Here is a 12,574-nt window from a genome sequence, read left to right as displayed (position 1 = left end):
CCCATGCCAATGTTCACTGTACAGGGCTGTTGGGGCAGAGAGGTCTCAAGTTCAAGTTAACAGAGGAAACCTTTAATGCCACTCTGCAGCATGGCTTACAATCTTGCCTGCACACTGAGAACCCTAGGGAGTTTTTAAACCAAAGATAACAGTGGTATGATCGATGACCTCAGAGGTTCTGACGTCGCTGGTAAAGCTGAGGCCAGGATAAACAACCATCTCCCAAAGAGACTCTAAAGCACATCTGTGCTAGAAGAAAGCCATCTCAAGCTGGGGGATCAAAGGCACAGAGATGATGCTCTACGTGAGACTTGAAATGGGGTTGGCAAACTGTCTGCGTCAAACGTCAAAGGTGAACTATTTTAGGCTACATGGTTTCTGTCTCAGTTGCTCAATTTGATCCAAACATAGACTAATTGTGAGGGGATGTGTTTCAATAAAACTTTACTTAAAACAAAACAAAACTTTAGACTGGGCTCAAGCCTCTGAAATTCTGAAGTATGGGCCACAGGGTTCAAGCCCAACTTTGGCCACTTACTATTTGATTTTAAACACATGGTTTAACTTCTCTAAGCCTCAGTTTCCCTATCTGTAGAATGGGAGAAATGGCTAGGTATGAGAGATGCAGAAGATGAGAACCAGGAGTGGCTTTTGTGCCACTTGCTTTGTCATTAGCTCAGCATGGGGAAGAAAAGGATAAGCAAGGACTACTGGAAAAGCATTTCAGTGGCAGGAATAGCATAGGCTAGTCCACGGATACATGATTATCTGGCCTGATGGGAAACCGAGAGAAGAAATAGTTAGGATGGGGTGGGAGATGAGGAGGCGGGGTGGGGCCTGAAGAGGGGTGGAGGATGCTTAGATGTGCTTGAGCTTGAGCCTGCAACAGGTGACAGGTGGCCCTGGCAGAACCACAGTGTTCCTGGGCTGTTCCTGCTGCCTGGTGGCTGGGTCAGGCCAGGAGCAGAGCATGGGGAACAGAAAGCATACACAAGCACTACTGTCTTCCTGAGATGTGCCCCCTGCCCAGCAGCTGGTGCTTTAGATGAACATGAACTGAGGGGAATCCTTTATGGTCTCAAGAGGCTTCAAGAGTTATGGCCCAGGGAAGATAGAAAAGGCACAGGGGGAAGGTGATGGTGTAGATAGCCCTGCCACGGAGTGAAGATATGGCCCCTGCACGTGCTGCTATGAGCTGAACCACACAGGGCTCAGGCTCTTTCTGGAAACATCACAGCAGGGTGGCTTGGCCCCCATGCATCCTCTTTCCTCAGACCCTCCTACTGGGCAGTAAGCAAGGGAATGGCAGGATCACAGATGCCAGCAATTCAGGAGACAGGTGATTCTGGGATGAATCAAGACAGAGAAAGAGGGAGGAGGAAGGGAACCTTCCAAAATGGAGTAGCTTCGAGGCCAGGGCTGAGGTGTGGCTGTGACCATCCCCTCTCTGTCCTCTGCCCATAGCTGCCAGGGAAGTCTAGAACTCACAGGCCTGCCAGCCTTGAGCCAGCGTCTTTCAGGGAGGGGCTTCCCGGCCAGGATGACACAGGTCAGGGACACGGGCTGTCCCTCCAGGACTCTTATGACAGAAGCACTGTTGGCGATCTGTGGGGGCGCTGCAGGAAAAATGAGAACTGCCAGTCACACAGGTCCGAGGGACACAGACCCACCCACCCCATGGGCTTCCCCAAGAAGCCTGGGGCTGCATCAAGACTTAAGAGCCTAGGGAGTTGGGTGTTCCCTGGGATACAGCCCGAGAAGCAGGGATCCAGATGTGGGGATACATTGGTCCACTGTGGTAGATACAAAGAGAACCCTGGGGCACCCACAGCCTGGCTGGAGCATCTGCCTCCCACTTCCCACAGCTTCCAGATTCACCCACAGACCATGTCCAGTAACCACCAGCCGGGCCTCAGCTTGGGCCTTCCCAAACGCATTGCGGGCTTCACACACATACGGGGCTTGGTCTTCCAGGGAGACTCCTGAGGGAAGGGGTGAAGCTGGCTGTTGGGAACCCACAGACTCTAACAGTGCAAGTACACAGCCAGGTCCTGCACACATGCAAGGAGGACCAAGGTATCAGAGGAGACGGAGGAGGGTGCTGCTGGACCTCACCTTACTCATCTGTGGAATGGGACAGGGATGAATATGTGGCTGAGCTGCTCACCTGTGCTACCCACATGACAGTGAGGAGCAGCTGCTGGCCTGTTCTTGAGGAGGCCTTTAGCATCATCAGGATGATAAGCCATCTTATAATGGAATGACTTGGCCAGAGCTACCAGCCCCTATGAGCCAGCATCAACCTGCCCATGGTCAGTGCAATGAGAAAGGCCTTCCTAGCCGAGGATGTTTGAATACTCGGTCCCCAGTCATAGAGCTTTTTAGGGAGGATTAGGAGGCGTGGCCTTGTTGGAGGAGGTGTGTTGCTAACTTGCACCATCTCTAGTGTGCTTCTCTCTGTTTCCTATTTGTGGATCAAGGTTGTAGAACTCTCAGGTGCTGCTCTAGCACCATGCCTGCCTGCCTGCTGCTATGCCCCCTGCCATGATGGTGATAGACTCTGACCTCTGGAACCGGAAGCCACAAGTCAAGCTTCCTTCTCTAAGTCACCTTGGTCACGATGCTATGTCACACCAATAGAAAGGTAATTAATGCAGGTGCTGGGACCAGTCTTCTCAGCCCTGTCTCCAGCCCAGGCCCCCCAGCTCCTTTCTCTTACTTTCAAAGACCAAGACTCCTGAATCCCGTTGTCCAGTTCTGCTCCCCCTCCCAGGCTCCAGGGCCTGGCCATCTCCACGCCGCCAAGTGACAGTTGGGGGTGGGCGGCCTGTGGCCCGGCAGGTGAGGAAGACACTCTTGCCCAGCTCCACAGTAACGTCCTGAGGAGGATCCGTCAGCCTGGGTGCATCTGTGGGAAATGATCAGTCTGTGGGGAGCCTCAGGGAGCTGGGACTCAGGGAGCTGTCCGTTTGCTTTGTCTCATCTCTAGGGGCTCCAGTCAAGGCTCTGACAAGATTACCCTGAAGCCCATATCCCACATTTCCATGGCCCTGCCTCTTGTAAGCCACCCTAAAGTGCTGCCCTCAACACTGTTGCTTGCTTTAAACAAGAAACGCTAAAGTGCTGTTCCTTGCTCTCTGTGTTGTTCCTGTTCTCATAAAAGGAACTATTTGGAATAAGCATGTGAAAATTCCTATTACATATGATCTTGTATCTGACACTCAAGAGCAGGATGCTGCCCAGGCAGTGGTGGCACACGCCTTTAATCCTAGCACTTGGGAGGCAGGCAGGCGGATTTCTGAGTTCTAGGCCAGCCTGGTCTACATAGTGAGTTCCAGGACAGCCAGAGCTATAGAGAAACCCTGTCTCGAAAAACCAAAAAAAAAGAGCAGGATGCCGGCTGGTGAATATGTATTGACAAGTACCAGAGGCCCACAGGCACACACGAGGGTGCACCTGCCATGCAAGCCACAAAACCTGAACAGAGTACAGGGGGTGGAGATTTCCCTAATTCTTGCTCCACACACCCCAGACACCACCTCAGACTCCATTCTCCCAGGAAGCCAGTGGAGATCTGGCTTTTCTGTAACTACATTGTAACCTTTGCTGGGAGGGAAAGGGACCCAGATCTGGCCCCAGTGTAGACAGTCCTCTCCTTCCCACCCCTCCCCCGCCCCCTGAAGCCCTGGCATTCTCCTGGTCCATGGGTCTGTGTCCCTAAGCCATCCACCCCGGAGGTCCTGGCTTTCATTAACAGGGTCATGGGAAAGCAGAGTCCTCTTTCTTCTCCCATCTCTCCAGAAACTGCCAGCCATCTTCAGATAACAATGAACTTCTTTCCTGACTTCGGGATAAAGAAAATTAAAGGGAGATGCTGATTTGGCTCAGAAAATCCCCACAAAGCAAGAGAATGTGTGTGAGCCAGCTTCATATGGGGCCCCTCTTCACCGGGTCTGTGGCCACAGAAGTACAGAACCTAGCTCAGGGCTCTGGTCTTCAGAGATCAAGGACAACACCCCTTCATGGTACAGCCCCGGGCCTGAGTTCCCTGAAACCTGCTCTGCAGTGTTCACCATGGTGGGGACCAACTACAGCCTTGTCTAGGCAGGCCTCTGAGTTGGAACCGCCCATATCCCCCTCAGCTCTGCTTTTGACTCCTGACTTTTCCTTTCTCACTCCAGACCTGTTGAGGGATAGCTCACCCCAGCTCTGTACTGTGAGGGCAATGGCTACAGTGGACACCCTCTAAGCAACTGCCAGGAGAAAATGCTTTCAGAAAACACCAGAAACAGGTCCCGAAGTTCAACGGGTAGCATCACAAATTCCTTAGTCACATGTGAGGGTCAGAGAGATTAAGGAAGCCACCCAAGGTTGTTGGCAGAGCTGGGCTCAGCCCAGGTCTGGCAGGTGCGGAGCCCCAGGCTCTTCCTTATCCCTTGTGACCCGCTAGGTGCTGCTTAAGGACTCCACAGTGGTTGTCTGAGCAGCAGCCACATCTGCTTTTTTGCAGGAGCCAGTCACAAAGATGCTCTGCCACAGGCCTCACACAGGAAACTGCCACAGGGTGGCTCGGGTGCCCATCCCTTCCTGTCCTTACCCAGAACTCCCTAATAAGGTGAGACCCTAGAACCCAGTGATGTGCTACAATGGAAGGATCCCTAGTTGGATCTCTCATTGGACAAATGGTGGCCGAGGCAAATGTGGGGGTCAGGATGGGGCTACATGCTCAGCCAGGGCCTTTCTTGGGGCCTAGCCAGTGTGCTCAGTGTTCTCTGTCTTCAGGCCTTGCTGCCACACTGACCCCCACCACCCTCTGTAAGAGCCCAGGCAGGGACCCTGTGATGACTTCATCTCTGCCTACTTTCCCTGGGAATGGCTCTACCTTGGCCTTGAGCCTGTGCTGGGGCAGAGGGGTTGGAGGTGAGGCAGGCAAGCACAGAGAATAGTGAGGTAACCCAGGACCCCGCTTAGTTTGGCTGTGCACACCCTCCTTTCTAATAACATACTTCTAATAACAGGCTGGGGAAATGGCTCAGCAATTAAGAGCATTTGCTGCTCTTCTATGGGGCACAGGTTCAATCCCCAACACCTACATGGCAGCTTACATCTATCTGTTAACTCCAGTTCCAGGGCCTTGATCCCCTCTTCTGGCCTCCATGGGCACTAGGTCTATCCATGGTACTCACACATGGGTGCATGCAATCAAAAATACCCTTGTACATGTAAAATAAAATACATATAAATATATTTTAAATGATGCAAATGGCAGCCTTAGCTTCCTTACCTCATGTACTTGCACACACACCTCTCCAAACCCAGCATCCTCTACCTCAAGCTGCATGTGCATTCCTCTCTGGGTGATGGATGAAATGTCTTTTCCCCTTGAAACCATCATCAACAACTTCTACCCAAATACAGCTGTGTCTGGATACAGGGTGATAGAGGTCCAATGCAGCCTGGACTGCTTCTGGGTACATGTTCAGTAAAGCAAAACTGTGCCCCCAGGTAGACTTTTAAGAATACCATATTCATCATCTTAGGCCTATGCCTAACTGGACCAACATATGACTAAAATCAGATGTATTGTGGGAAGGGACACACACAGTAGAAAAATGTCAATCAAAACAGAACAACACTCACTCTCTATGTAGCCAAGTTCCTTTTCTTGAACCCCATGAGAGGAAGGCTCAAATGATCATGGGGCCCCTGAGCACCTCACTTTAATTCTTTTGCAGGATATCCAATCTTTCCTATTGCTTTGCCCTTAATAAAGTTGCCTTAATGTTTCTGCAAATCTGTGTGAACTTATAGTTCAGTTCCTTGAAGAAGAAGCCAAGAACCTAGAGAGATCTCCAACCTGAACCTGACTAGTAGCAACAGAAGCTGAAGGTCCATCCTCAGCTACATGGTTAGTCTGAGGTCAGCCTGGACCACATGAGATCTAGGCTCAAACATAAAACATTGGTGTGGCTAGCTTAGCTCAGGACACAGAATGTGGGGGATAGGATGCTGTCACAGTATATGTTTAGAAAGTCACTCACGTCTAGAGCCCTTGTCAGCCTGCTAGGTATGGGCACAGGAGACAGTCATTCAAGTGTGTTGATTTAGTTGTCCATGGGAGCATATGTCAAGAACATATAGTCTGGATTTGATCTGTCAAGGATCCCCATAGCAGGGCCCTACTACAATCATCCAACCATACAGAGGGGAAAGTGGGACTCTTGGGAGCAAGGAAGTCAGCCAAACAAGTGGTCCAGGACTCTCTTGATTGACAAGTGCCAGGCCCAGAAGGTGATTCAAAAGTGTCTTCCAGGAGCCAGGCGGGGGTGGCACAGGCCTTTAATCCCAGCACTTGGGAGGCAGAGGCAAGCAGATTTCTGAGTTTGAGGCCAGCCTTGTCTCAGAGTGAGTTCCAGGACAGCCAGGGTTACACAGAAAAAACCCTGTCTCGAAAACAAACAAACAAACAAACAAAAGTGCCTTGCAGGGCTGTGGCTTAGCGATAGGGTACTTGTCTAACACCGAGCGCTGGGTTCCTCCACTCAAGTCACAGAGAAGTGTCAGGGGGCTTGCTGGCTACTCTACTACTTCAGGCTCTGGCTGAAAAGACAGACAGGCTGCCTTCCTTCCTGGGTCCTACAGACTACAAGAAGCCCATTCCTAGAGCCATAGCAGGAAGAAGGCATAGCACCCACATGTCCCCAGCATCTGCCAGCTTGGCCAGGAAGGCTGGACCACAGCTGTTGCCCAGATGGGCAGGAAATTTGCTTTCCTACCATTACTGCCAGGCTTGCTTGCCCAAGACCCACAGCTGCCTGATATTCTTCACCTTACCCTGCCCTGGCCTCCGGATGCCCATTGCCTCCCTCTGAGCTAGGGAAATGGCTCCAATGTTAACAGCAGACTGTTAAAGGAACAGGGGACCTCGACCTAGACCCCAAAGATATATAAGGCTCTGCTGAAAGGCAATCAGACATGGAGCCAAAGCTAATGACCACAGCCATGCCACAGGGGGCCTCCTAGAACCTGCCAGCTAAGACAATGGCAGCGTTTCATGTCTCGAGCCTTCTTTATCTCATGCACACACACCTCAGAGGCACGTGATCAAACAGGAGCATGGAGCTCAGAGAAAAGGACGCTGGTTACTGTCCAGTGCTGACTCTGAACACCAGGGTCAGGGTCAAGGAGTCAGAGCCACAGTTAGCTTTCAACTCTGTCATGCCTAGCTGTGGGGCCTCGGTCAAGCCACATGCCTTCTTTGTGTCTCACTTCCCCATCTGTAAAGGTTATTGATGACCCTCACCTCCAAGGGTTGTGATGAATTTGTGAATGTACACCTAGGGCACGCTCAGAACTGGCAAATACTGCAGACACAACTCTTGTTTTATTATTGGACTAAGATGACTCTTTGTCTACTTTACCCCACTAAAAGCAAGGCATGGTGGTGATAGCCTAAGCATGAAGTCCTTCCTAAAACCTCCCACTAGGCCCACAGGACAAAGCCAGGGAGATCCCCAGGCTGGGGTGACCCATAACAGGTGGTAGCTCTCATTCATTGTCTCCGATTTCTGCCAGGCTTTTCTTGAGGAATTTCACACCAGCCTGGGATTAGATAGTCTTTTCTAAAAGTAAAGCCCTTATTACTTAGCCACAGCCACAAAGCTTTGTTACCCAGCTCCCTATAGCTCTCCAAAGCTCTATGCTGCCTTTCTATGCTACAGATATTAACTTCCTCTCTAAAGGCAGGACAAGGGACTGGGTGGGGGTGGGGAGTGACGGGTGGGTAGGGCCAAGTGCACACTCACTTCCAACCACCAGCTGTATTTCAGCAGAGGCATCACCCAGCTCGTTTACAGCCTTGCAGGTATAGAGGCCAGCGTCTCTCTCCTGAGCTTCAGGGATCCGCAGTGTCCCAGACCTGGAGCCTTCAGGAGCCAGAATCACTTCCAGACCTCCTAAACCAAAGATAAGAAAGTCTTGGTCCTTGGCTGCCCTGGAGCTAAGATCTCAGGCTTCCTGACCCAAGGCTCCTATGGCTCACACAGGAGGTTTGGTAGAGGTGTGTCTTAGTCAGGGTTTCTATTCCTGCACAAACATCATGACCAAGAAGCAAGTTGGGGTGGAAAGGGTTTATTCAGCTTACACTTCCACATTGGTGGTCATCACCAAAGGAAGTCAGGACTGGAACTCAAGCAGGTCAAGAAGCAGGAGCTGATGCAGAGGCCATGGAGAGATGTTCCTTACTGGCTTGCTTCCCCTGGCTTGCTCAGCTTGCTTTCTTATAGAACCCAAGACTTCCAGCCCAGGGATGGCACCTCCCACAAGGGGCCCTCCTCCCCTTGATCATTAATTGAGAAAATGCCTTACAGCTGGACCTCACAGATTTTCTCAGCTGAAGCTCCCTTCTCTGTGATAACTCCAGCCTGTATCAAGTTGATATACAAAACCAGCCGGTTTTCCTGATGTTGTGATTCCTGGGCCCAGTCTTAAAGCATGTGGGGGCCTGAGTCTCTTTTAAGCCCCTATGTTGGCCAGGGCTGGGATTCACCCAGACTCTAACATGGCAAGCTCTTCCCTCCAGGCCTCCTTACTGTCTCACCCCCCAGGTCCTACAGAGGCCAGGATTTGCTTTTAGGGCACAGGAAAAAGTAGGCGGTGCCTGGTAGAAGACACCTCTCCCATGCCTGCCTCCCTGACATCTCTCCTAGGCACCTGAGATCCATGTCCCCTCCCTCATCTCCACACTCTGTGATTGAATTACAAGTCCACAGCCGTACCTGCTCAACTCTGGGCATGAAGCACTTTCGTGCTGAGTGACATCACGTCACCTGCCTGTAGGCTTCCTCGTTCTTCCTGTTCTCTCCACTGCAATGTTCCATTAAATACAACACAACACAACACACATACACACACACAGAGGCATGCACAGTCACATGTACACACACATGCCCGTACTTAGGAACATGCTTGCACATGTACACGCATGCACACACTCACTGCACCATCCCTGTGAATGGCTCTGGGACCTCATGCCAATGGACTGCTAAGTACTTTATGTCTCAGGGGACTTGCCTCCTCTCTGCACTGTCCTTGTGCCCCCCCACTGTCACAGCAGGTGTTAAATCCCTTCCCTTCTAAGGCTGAAGAGTGTGCCAACCTAAGACCTTCTGTGATGGGTAGGTCTAGGGCAGGGTGAGGAGGCACTGGCCAGGACATGCAGCATCACCAACCCTGAGCCAGAAATCTCAAAGTTCCTGCCTCCCACTTAGCCAGAGAACCTAGACAAAATACCCTTGACAGAACACAGGGTGGAGTCCACCAGGCTGCCTGTCTCCAGGCCTGTGGGCTCTGATGAGACACCAGACAGGAGCTGCTAGGTGGAACTAGATATGAGGAACCTCTGGGGACTCTGGCTGACCTTTAGAAGTTTCCCATGGCACTGCCCCCTGCCAGGCATGGGAAGCAGCCCCATCTTCCAATTAAGCTCAGCTAGGTATCAGCTCAGGTTTTCTCTAAACACACCAATACTTAATTCTCACACAACTCATTTCCAGATAAGGAAACTGAGGCTCAGGGTCCTCTTAGGGGAGAGAACAAGGATCCAGGTCCAACTGGATACTAGTGGGCTATAAGGCTGCTGGGGTGTGGTTGCTGGAACAAGTTGGCTCTCCTGTGACAACCACCCAGCCCCCCTTCCCTGTTGGGAGTCTCTGCCTTCCAGGGACCTTTCATAAAACTGTAGGTCCAGGGCCATGGTGGACATTCCCTGGGTTTCTCCCCACTAAACTCACCTCGATACCAGATGACCCGGGGTGGGGGAACCCCAGACACCGCACACAGTAGCACCGCCTCTTCCCCAACAGCTGTGAGAACCACGGCATTGACGGCAGACACAGATGGTGGGTCTGTGTGGGCCAGAGGAGAGTACATGAAGCCAGCTACTCCAAAGCCAGGCCTTCAGTAGCTTCAGTGGGGGGATATTTCTTTCCCCACTCCACCGGCCCCCCCATATCCCCAGCATCCATGTTTATTCCCCTGACCCCACTATCTGGAATTTCAATTCCTTGCATGGGTGTTATGTATCTCCCCACCAGAACACCGACCTATGTCTCACGTCAAGAACTATACCCATAACTCACAACGATACCCATGGGGCCTGCTACACCACAGATACTCAGTGTCCTTGAGCCTTGAGCAGGAGGGAGGGAAGAGCGTGCCCTGAGATGCTATGGCCCAAGTACCTGTGTAGTAGAGGGCGACTGTTTCCTCATCTGTGCCAACTTCATTAGTGGCCTGACAGCTGTAGTTCCCAGCATCCTCTGGGGCTACCCCCTGAATGATGAGTGTGCCTTGGGCATCCACATGGATTCTGGAGTCATGCCAGAAAAATATGTGACATATGGTGGCCCCATAGTCATCATTAATAACAAATTAATGTCAACAGTAAATGACACTCAGACACTGGCAGGTTTCTCTGGGACAGGTAGGCTAAGGGATTTGTCATTTTAATTTATGGGGCTCTTCTTTGAGACTTGAGTGCCTGACCGCTCCAGTCATGCCATGCTCAGCTGATCCTGGCTGAAGTCAGGCACACGCCACACCATTTTTGAGAAGATGCCAGCTGAGATGCCTTCCTGGCACTCTCTAGCTACAGCCAGGCCCAGAGCTCCCATCCCACCCACTCACCTGCTGTCCTCCGGCAAGGCGAGTCCCTCATGGCTCCAGGAGATATGGGGTGTGGGGTACCCAGAGGCTGAGCAGCTGACCCTCACCTCCACACCCTGGGAGAAGCGCTGGGACCTTGCATGGATGCTGACTTGAGGGGCCTCTGTGGATGAGAAGACCCCATCTGACCAGTGTGGTTCGCCATGATGGCCCTGCCTGACTCTCAATCATAGTAGGGGAGGCAGAGGAGAGGAAACACAGGTCCCCAGGGCCAGTCCCCAGGTGGTATCCCTGGAGGTGGAGAGACTAGGCATTGACCCTGGTACCCTGTGTTGCTTTGAGCTGGGCACCCCTGGAGGCTTTGGGCACTCAGCAGGTGCCAGGGCTGGAGACAGCTACATCTTGGCGACCTTGAGGTGAACCCCATCACCTGCTTTAAACCAACCCCAAAATTAGGTTCATTTAACTAGGTACTCTCAGCCCACAGACCCAGTGAGGGTCAAGCCAAGCTTCCAGCCAAATCCCCTAAAAAGGCAAATGTACTCACTTTCACACCAAGGAAGACATAACTAATCAATCTCTGTCCTATAGCGCCCAGGTAGGGTCTCTCAACACTCTTCCAGAACCAGTAGGAGAGTCTGGCTCAATAAAGCACACTTAGTTGGGTTTTCATACTTGGTGGACTGGCATCCCAGGGAGGGGAGACTTGGGGAGACTGAAGCCACACCCAGTCCTGAAACTCCTACATGGATGACCTTCTCTCGACCATCATCCAGCCAGTGCCCCCCAATCTGTGTCAAGCACATCAGATCTCTGAGCTCTCATACTGCCCCAGCCCTAGCATGAAGAGCTTCCAATAGTGATCATCGCTTAGCTAGGAGACCAAACCTCCATCTCTAAAGGTTCCAAGGTTGAACAGAGGGACTGGCTTACGGCATCCCCAGTGAACCTAGGTAGAATGTTGTGCTAGGGAACAGCAAGAGTGGGAGCCTCACCTCGCACCAGGAGCCAGGTAGATGCCCTCGTGACCCCATTCAGATTGCTGGCCACACACTGGTACTGCCCACCATCACTGGGAATGATGCTGCGGACTTCCAGAGACAGGTCATGCAGCTGGGAGATTCGGCCTGGTGTGGCTGGTAAGGCTCGCCAGTCCCTGACCCACGTCAAGTTGTAAGGAGTTTCACCTAGGACTTGGCATGACAGGATGGCAGTCTCTCCTGGGGACACGGTCACATTGGGGCCAGGGACCAGTTGTGGTGGAGGGTCTGCGGGGACAATCATGTAGGAGGGATTGAGGAGATGGGGTGGGGAACAGCTGTCCCCTGTGACTAGGGACACGTCAGCCAGCAGAGCACTCAGTCTGCATGTGTTCTCCATTCGTAGATGCCTAGCCCCCTGGGGAGATTGCGTGTCCTCCATCACATTCTCCCTAGGGTGCTATCAAACCCTGGAGCTTTCCACAGCATGGATGTGTTCCCAAGCCACAGCCAACGCACATTCGACAAGACCAATTCAGATCTTCACACGCTCCCAGCCAAACATCTCAGCCAGGAGAGGGAGAAAGTTGCTGGAAACATCTCTGTCCTGCAACAGGGTGACCTTCAACAAGCAGCCTGAGGCATACCCAAGGCCACAAGGGAGATATTGCTAAGTCTATTCTTCCAGGAATGCAAGCCATCAAACTGACGAGATCAGGGACCACCTGCCAGAAGAGCAGGACCAGCAGAACCAGCAGGCCACATGAGCCTGCAAGAGATGAAAACTTCTCAGCGTGCCTGGGGACACTGCTCATGATGCTCAGCGTGCCTGGGGACATTGCTCATGATGCTCAGCATGTGTGGGGACACTGGCCCATGATGCTCAGCATGCATGGGGACACTGCTCATGGTGCTCAGCATGCGTGGGG

General features: G+C 52.1%; 1 protein-coding gene across 1 annotated transcript in view; it reads right to left on the bottom strand.

The window, feature by feature from the left end:
• The window catches only part of Hmcn2 (hemicentin 2), a 151,066-nt gene that overhangs the window by 99,002 nt on the left and 39,490 nt on the right, over nucleotides 1–12,574 (bottom strand). Inside the window, exons 11-18 of the mRNA XM_031369744.1 lie at nucleotides 11,661–11,933; nucleotides 10,687–10,828; nucleotides 10,242–10,369; nucleotides 9,792–9,905; nucleotides 7,806–7,955; nucleotides 2,720–2,908; nucleotides 1,887–1,982; nucleotides 1,489–1,616 (exon numbers count right to left, since the gene is read on the bottom strand). Coding sequence (XP_031225604.1) covers nucleotides 1,489–1,616; nucleotides 1,887–1,982; nucleotides 2,720–2,908; nucleotides 7,806–7,955; nucleotides 9,792–9,905; nucleotides 10,242–10,369; nucleotides 10,687–10,828; nucleotides 11,661–11,933 — 1,220 coding nt within the window. The remainder of the gene's footprint in view (nucleotides 1–1,488; nucleotides 1,617–1,886; nucleotides 1,983–2,719; nucleotides 2,909–7,805; nucleotides 7,956–9,791; nucleotides 9,906–10,241; nucleotides 10,370–10,686; nucleotides 10,829–11,660; nucleotides 11,934–12,574) is intronic.

The sequence above is a fragment of the Mastomys coucha genome, unplaced genomic scaffold (assembly GCF_008632895.1).
Source record: "Mastomys coucha isolate ucsf_1 unplaced genomic scaffold, UCSF_Mcou_1 pScaffold15, whole genome shotgun sequence".
Taxonomy (NCBI): domain Eukaryota; kingdom Metazoa; phylum Chordata; class Mammalia; order Rodentia; family Muridae; genus Mastomys; species Mastomys coucha.
The sequence above is the reverse complement of the archived record's forward strand: the minus strand, read 5'-3'. Positions and strand labels throughout refer to the sequence as shown.